Source organism: Phacochoerus africanus, chromosome 8 (assembly GCF_016906955.1).
Source record: "Phacochoerus africanus isolate WHEZ1 chromosome 8, ROS_Pafr_v1, whole genome shotgun sequence".
Taxonomy (NCBI): Eukaryota; Metazoa; Chordata; class Mammalia; order Artiodactyla; family Suidae; genus Phacochoerus; species Phacochoerus africanus.
This window is the reverse complement of record NC_062551.1, coordinates 85642606-85670347: the sequence shown is the minus strand read 5'-3', so window position 1 is coordinate 85670347 and position 27742 is coordinate 85642606. Positions and strand designations below refer to the sequence as shown.

General features: G+C 42.7%; 1 protein-coding gene across 1 annotated transcript; it reads left to right on the top strand.

Moving 5' to 3' along the window:
* The first annotated feature begins 104 nt into the window (after positions 1 to 104).
* On the top strand, positions 105 to 27213 carry SRSF4 (serine and arginine rich splicing factor 4). The gene is made up of 6 exons (XM_047792934.1): positions 105 to 351; positions 17133 to 17275; positions 18155 to 18267; positions 20479 to 20693; positions 25406 to 25495; positions 25742 to 27213. Exons 1-6 carry the CDS (start codon positions 245 to 247, stop codon positions 26541 to 26543), a joined length of 1470 nt encoding a protein of 489 aa, XP_047648890.1. The 5' UTR covers positions 105 to 244; the 3' UTR covers positions 26544 to 27213.
* The last annotated feature ends 529 nt before the right edge of the window (positions 27214 to 27742 follow it).

The window sequence follows — 27742 nt, the reverse complement described above, 5'->3', positions numbered from 1 at the left end:
GCGCCTCCGGACAGGCCCCGCCTCCACCTCCGGCAGGGCGGGAAGAAGGCGCGTTCCCCCCGTTACTCTCCGCGGGCGGGCGGGGGAGGCGCGTGCTCGCGAGCTGCGTGCTCGCGTACGTCGCCGGGTTCGGCTGCGTCCGTCCCGCCGCCCGCCCGTTGCCGCCGCCGTCGCCGCGCTCTCGCTTCGCCGGCCGCCGCCTAAGGGGCTGGGGCCGGGCCAAGCCGCCGCCGCAGTTGCCGGGATGCCGCGGGTGTACATCGGCCGCCTGAGCTACCAGGCCCGGGAGCGCGATGTGGAGCGCTTCTTTAAGGGCTACGGGAAGATCCTAGAGGTGGATCTGAAGAACGGGTGAGGAGGGCGGAGGAGGGGCTGGCTGGGTGGGGATGGGACCCTGGCGGTGGCGGGGAGGCCTCGGGGACGGGAGAGGGACGCCTACCCCGCGCAGAGCGCCTACCGGCCTGCTCCCGCTCCGCCATAGTCGCGGCGCCTCGGGGGCGCGGGTAGGCCCCGGTTCCCACTGCGCCTGCGCGGGTGGGGGTGGTGGAGGGATAATGGGAGCGATGGTGAGGCTCTGAGTGGGACGGGGAAAAGGAAAACCCGAGTGGGATTGGGACTCCGGGCGGGAGAGGGCACAGCTCCAGGACGGCTGGGGAGGTCTGGCTTTTTCCTTCCCAGGGCCTGGTCGATCTCCGGTAGAGACAGACCTTTCCCGCTCTAAGGGCTGCTGGAAATAAACAGATTTCCTGCTCCCTTTTCATTTCTTACCCAGTTTAATGGATCAGATGATCACAGCGCATTTCTCCCAGGGACGGGAGCTCTGAAGGGACACCCTTTTTAGACTTGCCCTGTGCTACACTTTTTTGAGCGGGAGACTCTGGTTTGAGTGGTCTAGTGACAGTTTCGAAAGTATCGGCGTGTGTGGTGCCGAAAGCCTTCACTGTTCCCTCTACAAGGATAAATTAGAGTCTTAGCATGCTATCTTTAAGACTGCGTACGAAGTTTCCATGCTGTGGTTTCCGTTCTCTAACTTGGCAAAAAAATTGCTTTGTCTTTGTAGAATTTGTTAGAGAATAATGGCCCCGGTAACTAGTTAACTAGTTGATGTAAACGGAGACTTACAGCTTGAAACTGCTAACTTGCTACCTATCCGGGTGTGTTCTGTTACTTGTATTCCTAATTGACTTTGGTAGAGCAGGGCCCACAGGGGGCTACAAGTTTCTGGGAAAACAGATTAGGAGTCAGGCCTGGAGAAGATAATCAACAAGGGGAAACTGTGAGAACCAGAAAATGTTAGCGGGTATACAAAGGCATGGATATACAAAAATAAAAGGAGTAAGGGGGACATTTTAGTGTACTAAACCTTGGGTGTTAAGAGGAACTCTTGGCTTTTTTTTTTTTTTTTTTTAAGACCTGCTTTGCAACAGGTTTGTTATGGCTACAGTTTACTCCCAATGTAATGCTAGCAGCTAACATTTGAGAAGTTAAGAAAAATACCTGAGTTGCACATTTGGAAAATATTGGAAGCTACAATATACTCAAACTGTTGCCTAGGTTTAAAAAGTTATTTCAAATTAATTGTTAGGCAGAATCACCTTCTTGCTAAGGAAAGTGTCATCAAGTGTTTATTATGAATACTGATTTCTTTTAGAGTAGAAGTCTTCGGAAATTACTTGTTTCAGTTCTTATACTAGATAAAGTGGGCGGGAGGTTGTTATTGTGATATGTATCATATATCTGAATGATCGAGAATCGAGTTTAAACTTACAGATTTTCTTTTAGAGCCCAATTAAGTTGTCGGGATAATTAAATTTGGTAAGGAAAGCTTAGGTTTTGAAATCAGGCAGGCCTGGGTCAAATCCTAGCTTCACCACTTACTATCTGTGGGCCAGTTATTTCTCTGATACTGAGTTTCCTCATCCACAAGGAAAAGGAAGATTAGAGGTAATAATTGTAAAGCATTTGGCTCATTGCTGTAAATGGTAGCTATCAAAGGGATTTGACCATGATCATAAGGAGACACATCTTAGCTTGTTGAGTGTTTAATAGTGTGAAGCATATTTGGTGAAGTCTGTTTTCTAAGGTTCCTCAGGTAATGATTGAAGTCTGTTTTCTAAGGTTACTTAGGAAATGATTGTTGATGTTAATGGGAAAAGTAATTAATGGATCATCTGTGTTGCTAACGAATGTGCCTGCTATTGTGCTAAATGAATTGGGGAGGAGGCAGAAAAACAGTTCTGCTCTTGTGTAAATTAAGTGCTTATAACACACACTTTAAATTAAGAAATTCTTGCCCTCAGTGTAAACTCAGTAAGTGGAACTTAGAATAGTTTGTTTGAAAAGATTTGTTTGAAATGGGCTTTGAAGTACAGTTTGACTGGGGCTTGAAGCAAAGTGTCTGGGAATAGTGTATGTCATAACTGGTGATGGTCGAATAAGGAACAATTTTGAGAAACAATAAAACAGTCCAGCTTGGATTGAGTCTCATGAATGACCTAGAAGCTGAACAACATAAATCAGAAGTAACTTTTAAGATTTTACACTAAACATTCAAAATTATGGATAGGAGTTCAGATGCTCTGGAGGGAGTAATTGAGCAACCTGAGAAATGGTGATATAAGAGGAAGGACCAATCCTTCCAGGACCCTGAATACATGGGTCTCTTGGGGAAGTGATTCATTTTACAGTTCTGCTGCTAAACCATGATATGCATGAAATCTGTGATTGAAAGTCAAGAGAATAAGGAATGGGAAGGCATTTTAGGGATTTGAAGGCAGGTGTGACAGTCACCAAAACAGGTGCACCTCCTGGCAGCATTCAGACATTATTGAAGAGGAAGATGACTTCTGAACAAGGGACCAATGGTATAGATGTATTTCAAGCAAGAGTGGACTGTATGAGATGACAGAAGAGCAGAGGAGGCTGAAAGGATGGCATAATTTAGCATGTGTAAGGTTATAGTCCTGGAAACTTATGAAGGATAGCCCCTTGAGCATTTTTAACATATCTGGTTTGCAGTTATTAGCAATTGAAACTCAGAAGCAGATTTTGGATGGTTGGGGCTTTGAAGAATTGCTGAAGAGTTCAGATTTGTAGAGGTGAGATGTATCAATAGACAGATGTGTTGAGCTGAAGGCTTGTGGGTGAGGTTCAGAATTAAATAGGCATGAATCAGTGGTATAATAGAAAGTTGACCCAATGAGGGAGCAAATGCACCCTCCAAAGGAGATAAGTATCCAGAAGAACATTCTATGGGCCTTTTTTGGGATTAGGAAAAGGAAGGTGTATACAGGAGTTCATTACCTGCTTTTATTGTACCGGAAAACCGTAATCTAGTTTATCTTTGTTTTAGAGAATTCCTAGAAAGATGGTTCAGTTTGGGACTACAAACATGATGTAAATCTCCCAAGACCAAATATAGACAAGTCCAGATCCCCTTCAGATCTCGATCTCGTACATTCCTATCTGCCACACTAACTCACTCCAGCAAGAGCTGGCATGGGGCCGCAGGGGTCAAGGAAGCAAAGACTTAATAGCCCTCCAACTCTATAATAACTTTTGGTGTCTTTGTTTATTTGTGAACTCCATGAGCTTTCCTTTTTATTAAGTAAATCACTTTTTTCCTCTGACGTGTACATGGTTTTTTAATGCAGTGCTTTCTCTTGCCACCAGAGAATTGTGGCAACAGAATATTGTGGTTTTGGTCATAGATCTTCATATTTTAATTTTTCCATGTTTTAGTTAATGAGTGAAACGTATCATGTCCTAAGTTTATTTTGTTTGGCTAGTAGCTAGACAGATAAACCCCCAAACCACTGAGAGGTTTTTTTGGTTTTTGGTTTTAGTTGGTTAATTGTAAGAGTTTAAACTCTCCAGGGAAACTTGGCTATAACTTTCCAAAACCTGTGTTTCATATTACAGTGGAATTGTGAACAGTGAGAATTTTCAAGGATGTTCTCATCTATGTAATGGATTTGATATCTAAGTATTACCTGAAGTTTTTTGTTTTCACCCTTTGCTTAAAATCCCTTCCAGTAGAAGATATCTTACTTAATTTTTTAAACAAGCTAAGACTTTCAGTGAGTAATGTGTTGTTCTGTTTGTCCCTGAGCACCGTAGGGCATTGTTAGGCCTCAGATACTGGAATGAATCACTGCCAACCCCAGAACCTACACAGGATTTTCTCTTTTGACTGAATCCTTGATGAGAACATTTTTTTTTTCCTTGTCTTTCAAAGGAAAATATAATTAGTCTTCCAGGTTATTGGTTTCTGGTTAATTGAATTGTTGGATTATTATTAAAGGACCATTCTTAATTTCTGTAACATTTTAAAAATAGCACATATTTATTTCTGATTATAAAAATTTTACGGGAGTTCCCGTCGTGGCACAGCGGAAATGAATCCGACTAGGAACCATGAGGTTGCGGGTTCGATCCCTGGCCTCACTCAGCGGGTTAAGGATCTGGGGTTGCTGTGAGCTGTGATGTAGGTCACAGACTTGGCTCGGATATGGCGTTGCTGTGGCTGTGGCATAGGCCAGCAGCTGTAGCTCCAATTAGACCCCTAGCCTGGGAACCTCCATATGCCGCAGGTGCGGCCCTAAAAAAAAAAAAAAAAAAGTACATATTTATTGTGTATTTTTTGCGAACTTGAATTCATAGTTCACATTCTATTTTGTAACCTATTTCCACCTAACAACCTAATCCTCTTCTTTGTCATTAAGTGTTCTACAGTCTAATTCTTAAGGGCTACATAGTATTCCCACATGTACATACTATGTAATGTACGTAAGTAAAACCATATTTCAAGACATTTCCATTGTATGGTTTCCCACTGTTTTACAGATATAGCACTATGGCGAATACCCTTTATGTAAATCTTAGGGCAAATTCTAGAAAATGGACTTTTGGAGTCAAAGTGTATACAGTCATCCCTCAGGATGTGCGCGGGATTGTTTCCAGGACCCACTGTGGGTACCCAGTCTACAGATGCTCAAGTCCCATAGTCATCTCTCCACACCCATTGATTGAACTAGCATAGCATGTAGTGATTCACAATTGCAGAACCTATGAATACGGAGAGCCAACTACACATTTTTAACTTTTGCTACCTTTTGGTTTCCATGGCTCTCTAAACAAATAGTATTTATTTATATTTTCACCTGCTGTATTTAAGAGTTCCTTTTTTTCTGAATTTTCAGCTACCTTTTATCATAATTTTTAAATATTGTGACATTTTTATTTAGAATGTCTGAAATATATATATGAAGAAGTTAACTTGCAGCCTTTTAGGCCTTATCCATTTAGTATACCGAGCATAACAGATTCAAGAACTTTTTTTAAAAAAATAACTTTTTGACAGATTAGAAACAAATACAGGTTCATTGTAGATTTTTTTTTTTCCTCTTTAAGGCCACACCTGCAGCATATGGACATTCTCAGGCTAGGGGTCAAATCAGAGGTGTAGCTGCCAGCCTACAGCACAGCCACGCCAGATCTGAGCCACATCTGCAACCTACACCCAGCAGTACGGGTTCCTTAACCCAGTGAGTGAGGCCAGGGATTGAACCTGCCTCTTCATGGAGACTAATCAGGTTCTTAACCCACTGAGCCACAGTGGGAAATCCCATCATAGATAATTTAGATAGTACCAAAATCATAAAGTAGAAAAGAAGTAGCATTAAGAATCCTTTTAACATAAGGGAGTTTCCGTCGTGGCTCAGTGGTTAATGAATCCAACTAGGAACCATGAGGTTTCAGGTTCGATCCCTGGCCTTGCTCAGTGGGTTAAGGATCCGGTGTTGCCGTGAGCTGTGGTGTAGGTTGCAGACATGGCTTGGATCCCGCTTTGCTGTGGTTCTGGCGTAGGCTGGCAGCTACAGCTCCCATTAGACCCCTAGCCTGGGAACCTCCATAGGCTGCAGGAGCAGCCCTGGAAAAGACAAAAAGACAAAAAAAAAAAAAAAAGAATCCTTTTAACAGGGTCTTCAGTGCAATTTTATGTCCCACTTTTTCTACTTAGTTTTTCTCACATTTTTTCTGTTACATTAAAATCTTTCTCATAAACATCATTTAATGGCTGCATAAATCCATTTTATGGCTGTATCATGATTTACCCAACCATTCTTCCTAGGTGTCTCTAAATTCTTACTGTTCTGGAAGTTCTTGTTGTGGCTCAGTGGTAATGAACCCAACTACTATCCATGAGGATGTGGGTTCAATCCCTGGTCTCGCTCAGTGGGTCAGGGATCCAGCGTTGCCATGAACTGTGGTGTAGGTCACAGGTGCAGCTCGGATCCCTCATTGCTGTGGCTGTGGTGTAGGCTGGCAACTGCAGCTCTGATTCAACCCCTAGCCTGGGAACTTGCATGTTCCGCAAGTGTGGCCCTAAAAAATAAAATTAAATAAATAAATTCTTACTGTTGTGTATAATCTCGTGATGGATATCATGTGCATAAAGCTTCTGTTTCATTTTTTTAATCATTCCTTAAGGACAGATTCTGTGAAGTAAAACTCCTCTGTCACAGCGGGAATGAACAAAGCAAAGCTCTCAGTGCTCTACCTGTCAAGCAAAGCAGTGCCTGTTACACTTGTACCAGCAGTGTGTGAGCGTGCCCATCATGGCAGCCTCACCAGCCTTGAGCAGCCATATTGTTTAAAATCTTTGCTAATTTAACAGGTGAAAATGGTTTCAGGTGTTTTAACCAATAACTTTTTCTTAAATAAGAAACTGTGAGCATGGAGTCCCCGTCATGGCTCGGTGGTTAACGAATCCAACTAGGAACCATGGGGTTGTGGGTTCAATCCCTGGCCTTGCTCAGGGGGTTAAGGATCCAGCATTGCCATGAGCTGTGGTGTAGGTCGAAGATGAGGTTGGGATCCTGCGTGGCATAGTACAGGCATAGGCGGGCAGCTGTAGCTCCGATTCGACCCCTAGCCTGGGAACCTCCATATGCCGCAGGTATGGGCCTAAAAGGCAAAAAAAAAAAAAGAATAAACATCACCTGTTATTATTTGGCCAAGTCATTTTAAATCTCTGTTCCTCAGTTGAGTAGCTTGCTCCTCCCTTCTTCATTAAGGTATCAAATGAATGAAGTATTTTTCCCTTCTTAAAAGGTAGGCACAGGATATGGACTAGGTAAAATGTGGTTTGGGTTCCCAGTATTTGGGGATACTTCGGAGTAACCTCAACAGAAAATTGTATTTTGATCTCCTCAGAAGGAAAGTGCTTCAGGCATCCAAGAGAATACTGTTGGGGGTGGTATTTATAAATTTGTAAGCAAACACTGAAATTTAAAAACAAACAGATATTGTCTCTAGTTTGTAGTGACTGGGAAACTGAGGCACAGGGGATTGAATGGCTGGATCAGCTTTGGAAGTTGAAGATCCTTCTTGTTCACATAGCAGATGTGGTATAGGCAGTGTAGTTAAAGCCGCTCTCATACTGTTTCCTTCCAGATGAGAAGATAGTTCAGGTTCCACGGTCTGTTCATTCCCTAGTCTCTCTGCAGAGGCTTCCAGCAAGCTGACAAATTACTGCTAAAAGTGAAACAGGTGGATGTTGGCCCTAGACAGACCACTAGTGATTCTCCTCCTCAGGCTACACTTTGAAGAGCTGAAAGGTGGTGTTGGCTTTGTGATGGCTGACTGGGTTTGTGCCAGTAAGTGCTGTGAACAGTCTCTGTCCTGTTGTCATTGTTAGGGCTGTCTTGTCTTGGAGTATCCTGAAGGTGAGGGATGGATCGTGCTCTGGATTTGCACACCGGTATTTTGAGGAAACACCCTACATGACTTTCCTGTGTGTTGAGATGAAAGTCTAGAGGTCCTGGAACTGCACACAGTACCTGAAGAAGCACTTACAGGACACTTGTTATCCCGCTGCGAGGGCCTCCAACCACATCTTGTGCTTGGATGGGGCCCTTCACAAACAGAGACTTCCGAGACCTAGAGAGAAGGGGAAGCTGGAGAAGGGAGGTTTGAATTCAGCCATCAGAAGTGAAAGAGGAGAGCAGGAGGCTTGGGTTGGGGGTCATGAACCACAGACCAGAAGCACTGACTTTGAGAAAAGTTATTTCATGTGGATGAAATGAAGCTATTGATCAATTAATGTTTAAGGAATTCGAAACATCCATTAAAATATTAAGTGAATGACAGATTTCAAGGAAAAGGTATTCCCAAGAAATAACATGGGGAGTGGAATCTTTAACCAAAGAGAGAAAGAAACTTATTGCAGGCCAGGGACCTTGGGGGCAGGGGGGACATGGAAACATCCAAGATGTTCCCAAAAGGCCTAATCTCTAAGAGGCTTTAACACCTGTCACCCAATTTGTACTGTCATTTTAGAGGTAAGTGCAAATTGGTTTTGTGTGTAGCTTTGGTGTGGAATGAGGTAGTGTTGGCTGCCGAGTGTACACACCTTTCTTTTATTAATTACAAATAACATTCTGATTTTCCAAGTTTTATTCTAAATTAGTAATATGACTTTCATCTGTTGAGTTTTTAATTGCTTTTAATTTGTGATTAAGTCTTGAACTTTAGTGTGTCATCAGGGAATAGTTGACCTTTTTCTTGTGAAACCTTTTTAATTCCATTTACCCTTAGTGTTGATAAGTGTCAGAAAATTGAAATGGACGCAGGTGTGATTGTGTTCACCCCCCTTTAAGGCAAATACCCATGTTGACTTTACAAAGTCACAATAATACATTTCATTATGACAAAAGGGTTATTAACAGTTGTGATAGATGATCGGCAAACTCTTTCCAAGTATGTTACTTTCTCAGGGTAGTCCCATTTTATAGGGTAGAAATATGGTAGCAGCATAGTAAAAAGTGAAGTGGCTTAGTTCATTTTTGAGATAGTTTTGGATAGTTGAAACAAAATGGCAGGTAGGCGCACTGAACAATTACAAAGTAAGACTAGATTTGAATTTGGTTACAAATTCCTCTCCCCCTGTTTGCTGGGGGAATTTTGTATTATCACTGCAATTTTTAGAATTATTTCTGTTTTCTTTTCCTCCAATATGTGAATATTCCTTCAGAGATGGGCTGGTATTTTGTTAATGATTTATTATCTTTATTTTCCTAGATTAGTGTTAAAATTTTGATAATTGATGTATAGGTTTGGTTCCACAAGTTAGTTGCTTAAAGGATGTTCACAACTTCCTAGTCTTTGTACACATCAGATGCAGAAATGGCATTTCTTGCCATTTAATATTCCTCATAAGATACTAATATTCATGTAGGTGTTTATCTTCCACAGCACATCGTTTGCTGTAACTGATTTTTTGTGTTAAAGCTTGTGTTTCTCAACTGTTTGCTCTAGGGACCACTTCTTTCCACTGGTGTGGAGACAAGTAGAACACGGTGATCAAGTGTTGATCTTGGGTTAGGATCTAGGTTTGAAGAGTCCCAGGCGTTGGGTAGCCTTGGCAAGTTACTTCACTGCTCTAAGTCTTTGTTTCTTCATCTGTGAGATTATCAGTAAACCTCAGAGTTGTGAATGTTATTATAAAGGAACTTGAAAGAGTCCTGCTGGGCTAGAGTAGTTTGTTAACAGTAGTTTGGAATTAAATCAGATTATAGATGTCTGTCATCTGCAAAGTACTTTTTTGGTTGCTGTTGTAATCTTTGTGTCGTTGGAAGTGTATAAACCTTACAGTATTCTTTGATTTCTGGTCCCATTTTTTTCCCCCACACCATTCATGCTTATATTTTTTGGTCCCAGTCACCATTCCTTATAGAACTAATTAAGTGCATTCTTAAATACATAATACTCTCAATATCCATTCACACCTACTACCTCTAGGCCCAACTTTCCATCATCTCTATGCTGGTCTAATTTTTGCTGAGCCTTAAAACCAAAAACAGGTTCCAGGGGGTGATATGGGGCCTCCAGAATGGGGATTGCACAGAATAATCTTATTTTTCCTCTATTCTTCTAGTCTGTTATGTTCTGAACCCACACATGTTTTCGGAAGGACCAGATGGCTGACACTGGCTAATGGGAACCAAAAGACAAGAGTGAAAGTAACCTGATTGTCACATATCCCAAGCTTAGAGGTGTTTCACCTGCCCCGAGATCAATTTCTTTTTTCCTCTGGAGAATTTACCCCACTGTTATCAAAAAAATGTTAATACAGCCTGGCTTATTTGAGGTTAGATTATCAAGTCAAGCAGCAGCGTTGTTGAATGAAATATTTATGCTCAGGACTATGGGAGAGAAAAAACACCTGTTTTTACAAAGGCACTGTGACCTTGTGGTTTAGAGCTTGGGTCTTAGAGTCAAATGGACCTGGATTCTAATCCAGCTACACCACTCAGGAACTCCTTGACTACAAGCAAGTTGCCTAGCCTCTCCCAGCTTCATTTTTCTTATTGTAAAATGGGAGTAGGAGTACATTCTTCAATAGATATGAGGAATGAATGAAATGTTATAGGTAAATTTACTTACTGTGTGCCAGGTACTGTGGTAAATATTAGCCTCTGTTAATATTAAAGAGCTCATAATCAAATGAGAAGATAAGCATAAAGTAAAAAGAACAAGGCTTGAAAGGTCACCAAAACATTTCCATTTAAAACATCAGGTGGAATAGAAGTGCTAATACTAGAAATAGTGCTAAAATGCTTGGAGTCAGGCAAGTTTCTGATACTTCATGAAAGAACTCTCAAGTCTGTGGAAGACCGTTGCTATGATTCGCCTTGTGTAATCAAGGTGTTCCAGGTTTAGAGAATGGTATCAAGAAAGATCTTCAGGAGTCAATATAGGCCTCTGAGCAAAAGAACAATATATATAGTAGCTGACTTTTCCTTGCTACATGTAAAGAGACAAGTTCACTGAGTAAAAATAGCCATATTCTAGGATGAAGTAAGGTGCTCAAACAGGAAGAGGCAACCCTGAGGGCCCAGCAGAAGGAACATGCCATAGAACTAGGCAGCACACTGAGTGGGCAAGCAGAGAGCAGCAGACACAGGTCACCGGGTTGTTAAGAATGAATCAGATGGTCAGAACCCAGAAGAGAGGAATCATGAGGTAGGTTTTCTTCTTTGAAGGTGGGGAAAGATCAAGTGCAGACTGAGCTGTGGCCAACGTTTGCAGACCAGGAATCCACACTAGCTCTAATCAGAGAGCTCTTGGTGTGCGGGAACTGCCAGTTTGCCGACGTGAAAAGAGCCCCAGACTGGGTACTGGTGAGCCCTGAAGTCGCACCCCAGCTCTGCCACTCAGTGAGCACGGGTAAGTCATCCACCTTCCACGGGTGGCCTTGATGGCCCTCCCTCCTCTGAGGCTAAAGAGAGGGAGGCCGGAATGCCCAGAGTAGCCTCCTTCTTCAGGATAAAAGGATCTCAGGAACCTACTTCATGCGGTAGGAGCTCCCAGTCGTGGGTTATAAACAACCCTCTTAGTGGGATAGTCAGATTGCAACCACAATCAGTGACCCAGAGCAGTGGATGTGGCATTGGTTAATTCTACTTGGAGGGCCTGACCACTGCATCCCTGGAATGTTGGAGACCTTTGGAATTGGGGGCAGTTACTCTGTTGTCATTCACAAGCTTTCTCTGAGTTGGCCTCACCTGAGCACTAAAGGGCTGGCTGCAGAAATGTCTTTCTGCAGTTTTCCAAGCAATTTACACAGACAGCAAGAATTTCTCTTTTTTATTACTGTCCTATCAATGTCCCCTTTTTTCACCTTATAACACAAGCTGGCTGAAGCATAGGACCAACACTGAGTGCTTTCAAAGAGCTGTTTGATTCCTGTTCACTGAATGCCGTTTCTTTCAGGGTAGATTTAAGGGCTCTGCCCTTAAAGTACAGTGCTGTTGACCCTAGTTTCAGGGTTCAAGCCACCCCGTGGGTTAACTTCAACAGATGAAAATTTTTCCTTGGCTACAGCAACATCCCTAATCCTGACCAGCCATGGAGAGGTTCGGTTCTTGCAAGGAAAATGAGTGAATGTGGGAATGGCTCACCACATTGGGAAACAAAACTCACATCCTGCTGATGGTTGGCTGAGGACTGTCATGTCCACATACAAAGAGAAAAGCATGTGGCACAGTTTTAGGACAAAGGTGAGCGGAGATCTACTGTGGAAAGGGGCAAATTTTTCTTATAGAGAGAACATCCGAGGCGTGCCCCTTGGTAAGCAGTGTTGGCGGGCGACAGCAGGCACACGCATGGAGGCTTGCTTTCCCTCGCTCCTTGTCCCCCCTCCCCATCCGTCAGCTGGTAGTGCACACCCCTTATTCACTCCTGTTCAGTGAAGATGTTTGGAAGACAGAGATGGCCCTAAGCCATCTGAGGGGGGAGATGGACTCCCCATCCTCTTCGGTAGGACATACAGGGTGGTATTTGGGACCACTGGAATGAGATGCTAGGATCAGGGGAGGACTATTCAGCAACAGCACAAACTCAAGTGATCATTTTTCTTGGGTGAAAAAGTATGATTAACATTTCTAAAATTGACATCTTGGAGAGCTTTGTTTTAAAAACATGTCATTCCAGTTGTAGCATTTTAGAGTTAACCACTGATAGCCGGAGCATTGGCTGTGGTATAAGAATGGACAGAAATTTAGAACAGCCCACATAATTCATCAGGGCTTTTTGTTTGTGGTGTCCAGATACCTGTCTATACTTGGTAAGAATCATGGTGCCCACTTTTCTTGGAAAATGGCAGGAATTCCCCTTCCATCATTTTTCGACTAAATTTGTCAGGATTAAATGTGATCCAGAGGAAAAGAGTTGGGAAAAGGCAATAGCATAGAAACATTGAAGAAAGGATTTTTTTTTTCTTTTTAATTGAAAAGATTTACATTTAATAGTCCCTGCTTTTTATTCTTTCACATAGGCCTAAAGAGAAAGGTGCAAAGCCATGGCGTCTGGGAGCCAGACCAGATGAGGCACATTGGTGGGGTTTTGGTTGTCTTTTTGTTTGTTTTTTGGGTTTTTTTCAAATCAGTCCCTGCCTGAGAGGGATTTTTTTGTCATAGATTTCTCCTCTTTAAGTCCTTTATTTCTTCATTCTCATACTAGAATTACTGAAAGATGGTCATTTTTAACAGAAGAGGAAAGGTGTCAGCTAAAACGGAAAAATTTGTCTTCTGGATTGTGTTTGTGAGGCTTATTTACAGGTCACACCAGAGATGACCTGCCTACATAAATACATGCATGTTGGCACATAGAGTGTGTATACGTGTATGTGTGTGTTTTCTTTTTTCTTTCTGGGGCCGCACCCTCATCCTATGGAAGTTCCCAGGCTGTGGGTCACATCGAAGCTGCAGCTGCTGACCTGCACCACAGCCACAGCAACACCAGATCCTGACCACATCGGGTCAGGTTCATTACCACTGAGCCACAATGGGAACTCCTCATGTGCATGTTTTATATCCCTCCTTTGACAAAGGATTCAAAAGAGTACTTTTGGGGAGAGGAGATTAGTTTCATGGGTTTGGGGGGGAGTGTACCCACAGCATATGGAAGTTCCCAGGCTAGGGGTCTAATCTGAGCTACAGCTGTTGGTCTATACCACAGCCACAGCAACACCATATCTGAGCCGTGTCTGCAACCTACACCACAGCTCACGGCGACACAGGATCCCCAACCCACTGAGCGAGGCCAGGGATCAAACCCACAACCATGGTTCCTAGTCGGATTCATTTCCGCTACACCACAACAGGAACCCCCAGTTTCATGGTTTTTGCTACAAAGCACAAAGGGACATTAAGATCAATTTAAAAAGATTGGTGTTACCAGGGAGAGCTTTACTTTCTTGAAGGCATTAAATTTAATTCAGAGACAGTTAAACTATTGAAATAAAACTAAAGTAAGTACTCAGAAATTAGTTTTCAAAGATATTTAAATGATAAAAATTAAACTTATCCCTCTTCATTTGTCACTGTCATATACCTCTGGTGCCTCCATATTGGTTTTAAATTATTCCATCATTGAGCCAGAAGGGGACTAATTTTAACAGTTAGCTGTCATACTTTTGATGTTAGGAAAAAAGAGAGATAGATAGTCTAGCTCCCCCATTTCATGGATAATCTAGGACCCAGAGAAATAAAGTGATTTAAATAATGCTCTTTAGGGAATTCCCTGGTGGTACAGTGGGATAAAGATCTGACATTGTCACTGCCGTGGCATGGGTTTTATCCCCTGGCCTGGGACCTTCCGTGTGCCACCAGTGCGGCAAATAAATACATATTTACATACGTACAAGAAATATATATGCATACTTTTCAGAATTACTTTACCAGGAATAGAACCCAGGCCAGTTCCTACTGCTCCAGTCTTAATAGTTAGAGTTCTTTAGTCTCATGCCCCAGACTTGGCGTGTCAGCTTTGCTATTTTATGCACATTACTGAATGCTGTGGGCTTTAGTTTCCTCATCTGTGAAACAGTTGAACAGTGACATGAAAGAAGCATCCAGCCACTGATCGGGTCTTTACCTTGCTCTGAGAACAGGAATCCTATCTGGGATGGTTTGTGGTATAGGAGGTTATTCGGTTAATCTTCCCGGCCCCCTCAGCATGTCAGTGGCAGAGAGAAGTGACTGTCGGGCTCCCGATTTAATCTTTGAGTTGGACTTTGACATTAGAATGCTCCAAATAGAGTTTGTGGCTTTTCACAAAGTAGTAGCCAAGATTTTTCTGTAAAATAAGTTTGATCTCAAGTCAGCTGTTGAATAAGTGACTAGAATATCCCCAAAATGTGGCTACTAGGCAGCCCACTTGTTGGGACCTTTTAGAATTGAAGTCATTATTAGGGAAAGACTGTAGGGTCATTTTCTTCTAATAGCACAGATTAATCCCTGGAACTCAGAAAAGAATATTACTGACAAGGCATGCCTTGCTTCAGCCCTGACTGAGAATAGAGATTGGTCTCTGTGAGGATTGGCTGACTGAGTTATTTATTTATTTAAGATCACTGTGCCTCCATGTAACAGACTGTTGGTCAGAGTGAGCTCTGTAAGCCTGGAACAGACAGAGCACACACAGGGTGATCCTCGAATCTGGGAGAAGCACTACCACGAAGTTCCGACAAGCGTTGCTTGTTAACAGAAGCCTGGCTGTTTCAGATGACTTGCAGGGCTTAGGGTCTTGCATTCTCTGACTCCTGAGTAGTTGTAAACCCTAATTATTTTGAAGAAAACAGGGTGTTCTGTGATTTCTTTGTTTAATCCTCAGGAGTCAGCATTGTTCTAACTTCACATCAGATGAGTTAAAGGCTTTGAATGTTGCTGAACCAGTGTGAACTCTTAGAGTGGCATGGAGGCCATTTCATCATGCCCTTGTCGAATGTTTTCTCTCATCCCTCTATACTCGGCATGTGGGCAGGTGGGCAAAGCAGACCTGTGATGGGTCTTGATAACTAAATTAAGGAAGGTACTTTTAGGGGCAGGAGGAACTTTATGATCTATTTAGAAATAATAAAAGATTTGATCTTTTTTATGAGCACTTTAATTTTGTCTCAGAAAATGCTAGCATGACTTTCCTGATGACCCACTCTATATAGAAAAGGCAGCTGTAGTATATTTTCTCTATTATAGATTTTTCGTGATGATAAAGCACTTTTTAACTAGTAAGTTACTGATTTGGAGAGGCATTACTTTGTCAAATATAGCAGTCATGGTCAAAACCATTCTTATTAAGCTGCTTAGCAATTCCAGCTTATGGAAGTATGAAACCATGTTTTAAAGACTTCATAACCCATAAGCTGAGCCAGGTGTCTCCTGAATTGTCTTACACAGAACATTTCCCCTTAATCACTAGATGTTTCTGTGTTACTCTGTTTTAATGCAGTTGAGATTCAGTGCTTCTTAAAGTTTCAATGCCACTTACAGATATTTCAGCATAAAGAACCCTCCAAAATTTTTAGCTGTATACATTGTCACCTTGAGAGACTTGTTTGAAAGGAACTCTCCAGTAAAGGAGGTATTCCTTAATTCTGAGTTCTCTCACTTGCTTAACATGTTGTTGAGTACAGCATTACTTGCTAAAGAAACTGGAATAATTTTGGTCAGGCTAGATGAACTTCTAGCCAATCTTATAACCTGTTTCCAGTTCTGGTGTGTTTAAATGCAGGGGAACGCTACTCAGTGTCTTACGTAGCTCTGTTTAAAGATGTTGCTTGTAACTTGTGATCCAGCATGATCAAGATGGTTTTGGTTTTTAAGTATAGGCAGTGCTAACAAAGCTAGACTTCTCATAGCCACATTAGACCAAACTAAAAGTTGGTTGATGACATGATTAATAGGGCGTTTGTTTAAACTTGCTTAAAAATATCTTAACATACTTTGCATTTTAGTTGTGTAAGTTGTACACTTCAGCAGGCATTAATTGGATTGTGGTGTGGGGTTATTTTCTTTCAGATAGATGTTAAACCACCAAACCTTTTTGCTGGGAAATTCCCAGCAACACTACTTAAAAGAAGTTTGCACAGTTGTATATAGATTTTACAGAATTCCAGCCTACCTAAAATGTCATGAAAATGAATTTGGAATGTCTTGGGGAAGAGAGTAGCTCCACATTTTTTTCACTTGATTGTTTCTAGAATAGGTAATTCACTTGTGACTTACTTGTTTAGGTAGAGGAACAGGTGCTTAAAACTTTTTCTTTCACTGATTAGTTAAGGTCCTTTGATTTTCTTTTTACCTGGTTTATTATTCCAAACATGATTTAACAGTTAAGAAGACACAGTGCCTAAATGTAGGTCTAATTATTCTCTAAGATACCACTTTGGGGATAAAGCTAAAAAAAGATGAATTTTTATGTGATTTGAAAGAGCAAATACTCAGTCTTGTAGAATTACATATTTTAACACCTTATACCAAGCATCCCTGTGGAGGTCTTTGCAGTTGCCACCAGTTACATGGGGAACTGAAGAAGTGGTCTCCGTATACTCAGCCAGCCTCCCACTAGAGAAACAGGAATCTACCTTGAGAAGTCTCCCTGCCCTTTTGCAGTGCCTGTGGGCACCAGGCAGAGTGGTTTCAGCTGAAGGGAAGAGAAAGCTCATCTGTAGTTTTGCAGAACCCGCCTAACCTTTGCTAAGCATGAACCTCATTGCTTTCTCTTTAATGTTAGCAAAGCCGCGTGTCAGAATGGTGCCAACCAGGACTTTGTTTGCTCTCTTCTAGATATGGGTTTGTGGAGTTTGATGATCTGCGAGATGCAGATGATGCTGTTTATGAACTGAATGGCAAAGACCTTTGTGGTGAGCGAGTAATTGTTGAGCATGCCCGCGGCCCACGACGAGATGGCAGTTACGGTTCTGGACGCAGTAAGCATTTAAAGGGCATGTGTATCGGTGACATGCCTCTGTTATTAAATGTGAATTTTTAATTAATTAATTAATGTTACACTGAAATGTATTGCTATTTAAGCCATTTGTTTTATAAATTATGTATCTTTTTAAATGTAAAATTGCGAATAAACATCTTTAATAATGTTTAATTTTAATTAAATTAATGACAAATTTCTTGTTTTAATACTTTATAAATATGTTTAATGATGTGTGTTTGTGTTGTTGTTTTCTTTCTCTGTAATGCAATTGTTTAACATAGATTTAACAAAGACCTCAATGTTTTAATTAAAAGAATCCTTTGAGGCTAAGATGACTGCCTGTTCCATTTGCTGACCTTGGGTTACCTTTCCATGCGTGGCTCTTTGAACCATTGTGGCCCTTGGCCGACCAAAAACAGGAAGCCATGTGACGACCGCAACCTTTCCCCATTAGACCTGGGTGGTGAGGATCCCAAGGGTTAGACACAGATGAGATTAAACTGAAATAGGTGCCTGAAAATCTTTCTTTCGTATAAAATATTCACAAAAACTTTAATCACTGTGAGTAACACCAGTAACTGATTTAGTAATTTGGTTACTTACTTCTAAATTGTTAATAGTTTTTAATTTATGCATGTTGATTTTAAACGTAAATTTTAATGAATATATATACTTACAACTTTGTAAATTAAATTAAATATTCGTGTTTAGCTGATTGCTTTTTTTAAATCTAGATTAGAATTGAGGGGTGGGTATAGAGTTAAAACATATATGCTATTTGGGGTGGGGGTGATGGTATATTTAAGGGGAATATGTGCTGTATCATTTTTTTCCTTTTCCTCCACTAAAGTAATCTCATCTATTTGAACCTTCCAAGGTGGATATGGTTATAGAAGAAGTGGCCGAGATAAATATGGCCCTCCTACCCGCACAGAATACAGACTTATTGTGGAGAATTTGTCAAGTCGATGCAGCTGGCAAGACCTAAAGGTTTGGGCCCTCTTCACCTTCCGGGGTACAGTTCAGTAGGAGTTAAGGTTGGAAAAGGGGTCATTTTACACAGGCCCAAGTACACCCCAAAAGCTTTCCCAAAGCATTTGGAAATCTTCCAATTAAAGCTTCTGTAGAAACAAAAAAAGTTAGAATCTCACTACTGCTCTACATTATGGGCCCAGCACACTGTGGACAATTTTATGTTACATGAAATTTTCTTCTTTAGAGAATGTTACAGAGAAATAGCAATGTAGTTTCTCCCTAATAATAGAAAACATTGCAACTGGCAGGGTTTTCTGCAGTATTAGTGTCCACTTCCAATGTAGGTCCTCATTGGTGAAAATGACCATCTGATCCATGTTCTTTTCTAAGGTTTATTTGATTTTCATTCAGTATTTGTTCTGAAATAGTTTTGATGTCAAAAATTAAGATCCAGTGCTGTACTGGCCATCCATTGTACTGACCACAGCTTTTTTTTTTTTTTTTTTTTTTTTTGGCCACTCCTGCAGCATGTGCAAGTTCCTGGGCCAGGGATCAAACCCTTGCCACAGTGGTAACCCGAGCTGCTACAGTGACAACACTGGATCCTTAACCCCCGACCACAAGGGAACTCCTCTTCAGGCCCTTTTATCAGAGTTTGTATGTGTCTCAACTTGCCCAGGACAGTCCCAGGCATGGCATAACTTAATAACATCTTCATTTACTCTCAGGTATATCCCAGTTTGGATGATAAATTATATGGACTCCTTGCATTTTGCTCAGAACCCTCAATCCCGCAAATAGTTCAGTTGCAGTAGAGAAATTCTGCATGAAGGTGTTCATTGCTAGATTATTGATAATAACAAAAGACTGTATGTGAAACCTAAAAGTCCCAACAATTGGGAAATCCTCAGAAAAAGTACGGGACACACTAATTATAAAAAATGTAATATATATTATGACATGTAAACATTTTATAATGCAATGAACATAATATATATTATGACATGTAAACATTTTATAATGCAATGAACAAAGGAATAATACCAAATGGCATACATGCAGCATATGTAACTTTTTTTTTTTTTTTGTCCTTTTTAGGGCTGCATCTGTGGCATATGGAAGTTCCCAGGCTAGAGATCAAATCAGAGCTGCAACTTTCGGCCACCACCACAGCCACAGCAATGTGGGATCATGAGCCATGTCTGCAACCTACACCACAGCTCAGGGCAACATCAGATCCTTAACCCACTGAGTGAGGCCAGAGATTGAACCTGAGTCTTCATGAATACTAGCCAGGTTTATCATTGAGCCACAACGGGAACTCCTGTAACCTTTTTTGGCCATACCTGTGGCATGCAAAAGTTCCCAGGCCAGGGATTGAACATGTGCCAGGGCAGTGACAATGCTGGATCATTAACCTGCTGAGCCACTAGGAAACTCCAAGTGTTCATAACTTTGAAAAACTTTCGAAGAAAAAAACAATAGCAAAAATGAATTGCTCTTGAATAGTCATGTATTCATTCCACAAATATTTATTGAGTATATATTATATATAAAGAAACATGAGGAAATTGGACCTAAGTCCCTAAGTTTAAATTTATCCAAATTTCATTTTCTTCTTAAACACTAATCATATCTCATCATCTTTATGGATCACTTCAGTATTTCTCTAGCATGTTAATTGTATTCCTTGTTGGATTATATTAAATCCTCAAGGAGAATGAGGAAAGAGGCTTGGAGTAGTGAAAGCACATGCGGTCATTTTACTTGGAAGCCAGAGTGCAACAGTGTTGTTCTGTTGTCTTTTTGTCCTTCATAATCCATTTACGAATTGTTTACATTTTACCTTAGATATTTATCAACACCTATGCATATTTTCAATAAGGATTGATAATGAAATGTAAAAGGTCTGACTTAAACATTAGTTACTTGAACTTCTGAAAACAAAGAACTTAGCACTATAAAATTTAGCAAGTTACAGTTAACTAAAAAAATGTATGGTCAAACAAAACTATTTTAAGGAACAGTTAAGTATTTATTATCTCTACCATGTACCTGAGGCTTTAAAGAACCTCAGTAAAAGGTGTGTAGCTGGAAATATTTAGGAGGAGACTTCATTCTGAGGAACGCTTCCTAAAGGAGAAGGAAAACTTTCCTTCTGATGACTGTGTTAGACATTTTCACAAAACTTGTCTTAACCTATTTGGGGATTTTGTTTTTCTTTAGGATTATATGCGTCAGGCAGGAGAAGTGACCTATGCAGATGCTCATAAGGGACGCAAAAACGAGGGGGTCATTGAATTTGTGTCCTACTCTGATATGAAAAGAGCTTTGGAAAAACTGGATGGCACTGAAGTCAATGGCAGAAAAATCAGATTAGTTGAAGACAAACCAGGTTCTCGACGACGCCGGTCCTACTCCAGGAGCCGGAGTCACTCAAGGTACTGTTGCTGCAAATTCATTAATGAGCACATAGATGATCCATTTTTGTTCTCCTCTTGAGGTCTCAGTACTGTGGTTCTGTGTGGACTCGGTGACTCAGAACTTCGACCTGAACTTTTGTTTGTAAAACTCATAAACTCTTGTATGAGTACAAGTGGCAGTAAAGTGCCCTCTCTGCCGCAGGCATCACTGACCTTTCACATTTCTTCTCGCATCCCCCAGCCCATTCCATTACTGGGGGCACACAGCACCACTGCCCCTTGTTACTCTCCCAGATGCTCCAGCCTCTCAGGAGTGCAGAGTTGTGTCTTACTTGGCAGCTACTCTGCATATGGGGCATGACACATATGGTCCATGCCCTCATAAAAACTCAGTCTGGTGGAAAAGACTGGCATTGAGCAAATAGTTGCCATTGTAAGAGAGTGTCAGAAGAAAAGTGTGTAGCACAGCTCATCTGGAGAGCTGACAAAGGCTTCCTTAAGGACGTGTCATAGAAGCTGAGCCCCAAAGAATGAGTTGGAGGTGATAGGCAGAGAGAGGGGCTAGGGCCTTTCTAGCAGAGAGAATACCGTATTTGGAAGGCCCTGGGGTAGGGAGGGGAAGCAGAGGAGTGGCTTGGGGCAGAGAAGGGCCAGATTCTCCTGAGCCACAGGCCCTGTTAAGGATTTAGGAGCAATGGGAGGTCATTAGTCTAAGTTTTGCTGTTTTGTGTTTTACTTTTTTTTTTTTTCCTCTTTTTTCCTTAGGGCTGTACCCAAGGCATATGGAAGTTCCCAGGCTAGGGGTTGAATCAGAGCTGCAGCTGCCAGTCTACACCACAGCAGTGAGCGCCAGATCCAAGCCGTGTCTGTGACTACACCACAGCTCACAGCAACACTGGATCCTTAACCCACTGACTGAGGCCAGGGATCAAGAACACATGTCCTCAGGGATACTAGTTAGGTTCATTGCCACTGAACCACGACGGGAACTCCTGTTTTTTAACTTTTTATCATGGAGGATACCTTAATGAACCTTGAATCTCCTCATACTTATCACCCATCCAGCTTCAGTACATTTTATTTCGCAGGGTTGTTTCATCACTACCCCCTGCTGCATTGTTTGAAGGCAAGTCTAGCTATCTTAGCATTCTGCCTATAAATACTTCACTGGGTATCTCTACCTTTTAAATAAAATCATGAAGCCATATCACAACACATTTGTATTCAGCTTTTCCCAGTTGCCTCAAATATGTATGTCTTTTGTAGTTGATTTGTTCATGTTAGAATCCCAGCCAGATCATTGCAGTCCCATCACATCTCTCTTTTTTTTTTGTCTTTTTGTTGTTGTTGTTGTTGTTGTTGCTATTTCTTGGGCCGCTCCCGCGGCATATGGAGGTTCCCAGGCTAGGGGTCCAATCAGAGCTGTAGCCACTGGCCTACGCCAGAGCCACAGCAGCATGGGATCCGAGCCGCGTCTGCAACCTACACCACAGCTCACGGCAACGCCGGATCGTCAACCCACTGAGCAAGGGCAGGGAGCGAACCCGCAACCTCATGGTTCCTAGTTGGATTTGTTAACCACTGCGCCACGACGGGAACTCCTCACATGTCTCTTAATTCTCCTTTTTACATTGTTTTATACTCCTCCACCCTCTTTATTTTCCATGCATTCAGTTGTTGAAGAAATGGTTCTCTGTTTTAAAGATTTTTCCATTGTCGAGATTTCGCAGATTGCACCTTTCTGGTGATGTGTATTGTAACGCCTTCCTTTATCCTATCCCCATGTTTCTTACAAACTCATAGTTAGATCTTTAGGGCATTTAGAGTAAGAACAATATTTTAGCAGTTGCTTTGCACTTCCTGTTGCAGCACTTACGTGATATCTGGATGTCCCACTCTGACAGTGGTAGCCATCCATTATAGAATTCTGCATCCACATTCCACCTAGCAGTGCTAGTGTCTGCTGGTAACCGGTACCTTCAGTAGTGGTTATAAAATGCTTTTCTAATTTTCTCATTCTTTGTGCGTTTAAGGGTTATAGTTCTCTAAAGGATGATTCCCCTCTTCTTCCCTCTTGTTATCCTAAAATAGGTTATTGGAAATGCAGAATAAAAGTTGATACCTTCATTTACCAATTTTCAAAATATTGAATGTGCTTTATCAACCCCCAAACGTGGTGATGATGTTTATTGTTGTTTTTTGTTTGTTTTTAGGGCTGCACCCGCAGCATATGGAGATTCCCAGGCTAGGGGTCGAATTGGAGCTGCAGCTGCCAGCCTACGCCACAGCCACACAGGATCTAAGTCATGTCTGTGACCTACACCACAGCTCACAGCACCGCCGGATCCTTAACCCACTGAGCAAGGCCAGGGATCGAACCCGCAACCTCATGGTTCCTAATCGGATTCGTTAACCACTAAGCCATGACGGGAACTCCGAGGTTGATTGTTTAATTATCATTTTGAGTAAATTCTTAGGTGTTTATATATTTAACGTTAAATCCATTGCAGTCAATTTTGTATGCTCAAATTGTTCTGTCTTTGGGCATTGGGAATCCTTCAGGTTGGCTTCTGTATCTTTTGGTTTTGCTTTACTAAATATTTCCCCAAATTTTTTATTGCAATCATTTTCAAACAAAATATTGAAAGAATGTTCAGGAACACCTATATGCCCTCCTTATAGCTTCAAAATTGTTTACATTTTCGCCTTCCTCTAGTATATTTATAGATATACCCTATACATTTACTTTGCTGTAGCAATTGAAGGGAAGTTGTAGAAATTAAAACTTCACCCCTTTAAATGAGGATAACCACACTTCTGTTTTCTAACCTAAAACATTGAAGTCATCTAATACCTAGACTCTCTGTTCACATTTCCCCAGTTATTCATGGATAGCCTTAATAGCTGTCTTTTTTTACTGGCCAGGATCCATCCAGTCATGTATTGCAGGGGCTTGTTGGGTCTCTTCAGTTGGAATTTGTTTCCTCTTTGTTTTTGTTGAACTTGTACTTTATCCCCTAAGTGTTGGAAGTTGGGTCTAGAGAAGTGTGATTGAGATACTGATTACACATTTTGTGCAAGAGGCTTTTCATAGAGCCCAGGGATCTTTGAAGGTCTCTCTCTTTCTGTTACAATGAGATGTTCCATCTTTGCATTTCCTGCCCTACTCCCTGGAATTGGTCGTTTTCCCCAAGGAGCCCTGGTTGCTTTTGGTGGGAAATGATAAGACTCCACAGTCTTGGTTTAGTAAAGCTTGATTTTTTTTAAGCAGGAATGTCAGTTGATGCTTGAACAACGTGGGGGTTAGGGGCTCTAGCCCTTCATACCCATAGTTCCATGCCCATAGATTCGGTCAACCACGGAGCATGGAGCACTCTAGTAGTATGTGTTTATTGGAAAAACCCCATGTATAAGTGGACCCATGCATGCACTCCAGACCCTTATTTTTCAGGAGTCAACTATATTTTTAAAACAGCTCTGTGGTCTCAGTGAATTGAGTTAATAAGTGAAGGGCAAAAGTGTATGCAGGGGAGTTCCCATGGTGGCGCAGTAGTTTAATGATCAGCCTGTCTCTGTGGAGGCGCCGGTTCAGTCCCTGACCCAGGATCTTTCCTCAGCTGCAGGGGCAGCCAAAAACAAAAACAAGTGTCTGAGGGAAGGCTAGTTAGGAGGCTTCTGTGATACCAGGAAGAGTGGTGGTGCTTGCTCAGAGGAGGGGCGTCTGGGGAAGATTAAGAGGAGAATCACCAGGAGTTCCCGTTGTGGTGCAGTGGGTTAAGAATTTGCAGCCACTTGGGTCACTGGGGAGGCGTGGGTTCAATCCTCGCCTGGCGCAATGGGTTAAGGACCCGGCGTTGCTGCAGCTGTGGTGTATAGGTCGAAGCTGCAACTCAGATTCAGTCCCTGGCTAGGGAATATCCGTATGTTGTTAAGTGCAACCAAAAAAAGGAGGCGGGAGTTCCCGTTGTGGTGCAGTGGTTAATGAATCCGACTAGGAACCATGAGGTTGCGGGTTCGATCCCTGCCCTTGCTCAGCGGGTTAAGGATCCGGCCTTGCCATGAGCTGTGGTATAGGTTGCAGACGCGGCTCGGATCCAGCGTTGCTGTGGCTCTGGCGTAGGCCGGCCGGTGGCTGCAGCTCCGATTGGACCCCTAGCCTGGGAACCTCCATATGCCGCAGGAGCGGCCCAAGAAATAGCAAAAAAAAAAAAAAAAAGGAGACAAACCACCAGTGCAGAAGAGAGTAGGGGAGAGAGATGAGTCGAGGATGGCAGTGGTTCCTGGGATGAGGAACTGGTAAATAACATTGGCATCAGTGGGAATAAGGAAGGAACCCGGCAAAAAGAGCAGCTCTGGGGAGGAAGTGGATTCAGAATCAGATTAGAAGCACTAAGGTTCAGGTAAGTCATCCAGATGAAGTGTTTGCAGGTGACTGGATCCCTGGGCCCAGAGCATGGAAGAGAGTTCTCTTTCAACTTCATGCCTGGACCAAGCCAGTGCCATGCATATTTTTTGGTTGAAAAGATAACTGACTCTTTACTAACCAGCGTTTTGTCAGCAAGTATTTTTTAAAAATTTTCTCACAGTTCCCTTGCGGCACAGCAGGTTAAGGATCTGGCATTGTCACTGCTATGGCTTGGCTCACAGTGGTGGCATGGGTTTGATCCCTGACCCTGGAATTTCTGCATACCCAGGGTACAAACAAAAAAAAATTTTCTCTCTCTCTCTAGGTCTCGCTCTCGAAGCAGACATTCTCGGAAGAGCAGAAGCCGAAGTGGCAGCAGCAAAAGCAGTCATTCTAAGAGTAGATCCCGATCCAGGTATGTCTTCTTGGCATTCACACAGGGCAGCCTGCACCGTTTCCCACTTTGATGTTGATTGTGTTCCCAAGCTTCTCTCACCCCAGTTTTCCCAGGTCTGGACTAGAATCGTGGTGGTTCAGAAAGCAGTCCTTGGCTGGCACCAGCCAGGCCTCACCTCATGGGGCGTAGCTCCACACATCCCTTCAGTCTCTCCACCTCACAAGTAGCCTGAAGGGTGACCTGACCATCCCCATGTCTCCTCAGGTCAGGTTCCCGTTCCCGGAGCAAGAGCCGCAGCCGCAGCCAGAGCCGCAGCCGCAGCAAGAAGGAGAAGAGCCGCAGCCGCAGCCACAGCCGCAGTGCAGACAAGCGCCGCAGCAAGAGCAAAGACCAGGCTGAGGAAAAGGTCCAGAACAGCGACAACACCGGCAAGTCCAAAAGCCGCAGCCCTAGCAGGCACAAAAGCAAGAGCAAAAGTAGAAGCCGGAGTCAGGAGAGGGGCGTGGAGGAAAAGCGGGGCAGCGGGAGCAGGAGCAGGAGCAAGGAGAAGAGCCGGAGTCAGGAGAAGAGCCTGCGCAGGAGCCGCAGCCGCAGCCGAGGCGGCAGCCGGAGCCGCAGCCGCAGCAAAAGCAAGGACAAGAGGAAAGGGAGAAAGAGAAGCAGGGAGGAGAGCCGCAGCCGGAGCCGCAGCCGCAGCAAGAGCGAGAGAAGCAGAAAACGGGGCAGCAAACGAGACAGCAAGTCGAGCAGCAGCAAGAAGAAGAAGAAGGAAGACACTGACCGCTCCCAGTCCAGATCACGGTCCCGCTCAGGCTCCAAGGAGCGGGAACGCACCAAGTCCGAGTCCGGCCAGAGGGAAGGCCGAGGGGAGAATGAGGATGCTGGCACTGTTCAGAAGACCCGGTCAAGGTCAAGGTCCAATTCCAAATCAAAACCAAACCTCCCGTCGGAATCACGCTCCAGATCAAAGTCCGCATCAAAAACCCGATCTCGGTCCAAGTCCAGATCCAGGTCTGCGTCCAGATCGCCCTCCCGGTCTAGATCTAGGTCCCACTCAAGGTCCTAACTGGCTACGACCACAGCTGGAACTACCCGAGAAGTCTTTTGTACATGTTTGGTAGCCGTAGCACAAGTGATTGAAGTAGAACATACGTCACTACTGTACGTTTTTAACTCCCCTAATGGTGTGTCTACAATTGTTAAATCTAAGTGCTTCCTCTCCGTAAAGCCTCCTGGCGCCAGGCCTTCCTGCTCGACTGAAAACAATCTTCTCTTTGAAAACCCCCTTTACTCATGGCCCACAGTAGAATATCCAAAATGCCTTGGCTCTCAGGCCTGGCCTTTGCTACAAGGAGCTCAGTACCTGGATGGCTTTAAGGCTGGAATGATGACATAGGTAGGTATGGTGAGTTCAACTCTTTTGCCCTTGAATTGATGCCCTTTGATGTATGCCATTTAGTGAAAGTGCTAAGTCTTAAGTTTCCTACCACTTTGGTTTCATATTTTTGGACTTAACAAAGTTGTGAATAGCACAGTCGAGGAAAATTGATACCTGCAGTAACCCATAGGAAATAAACTGTAGAGTTCCATATTCTGGTATTGTGATTATATTGTTTTATATTAAAAAAAAAGAAAAAGAAAAGAATTTTTTTTAATTTTATTTTTCCCTGTCTTGCAAAGTATAGTGACCCCTGTTTCCATTAAATTTGAATAAAGACTATTTTTGCTTGACAAAATTTCATGGTGCTTAAATTGAAGTTGCATTTCGTCCTTGATAACTTTTTATGCTAAGAAAAAAGATCAGTTATAATGGCTTGTGTTGTTCCTTGAGCATGCTTAGGGAGCCAACAGTTTTCCTAAAGGATTTTTCTCACCCAACAGAATAAAGTCAAGTTTCTTAGGAATTTACAAATCCTTCCTCTTGAAACACACACAGCCAAGCTGGTGAAAAGTGAATCATATTGGCACCTGAGAGCATCACTGGATGAGCTCCTCGTAAACTTGGAGTTCTTTTTTCTGTGCTGTTTGATGAATGTCTTGCCACGAGGAATCAGAAGGATAAAATACGTCTTTGCCTTAGGATTTGGACAAAAACCAGGAAGGAAAACCATGCAGAATTATCTTTGTCCCACTAGTCTCTGTATTTTCTGACCTATCTCTGTAGGAGGTACCAGAGTTGCATGGTTCCACCCTGGTCTTCACCCTCGGAGTGTGGAGAGGCATTAATCAAAGCAGGAGGAACCTAGAGCTGCCCCTCTGGAGCTG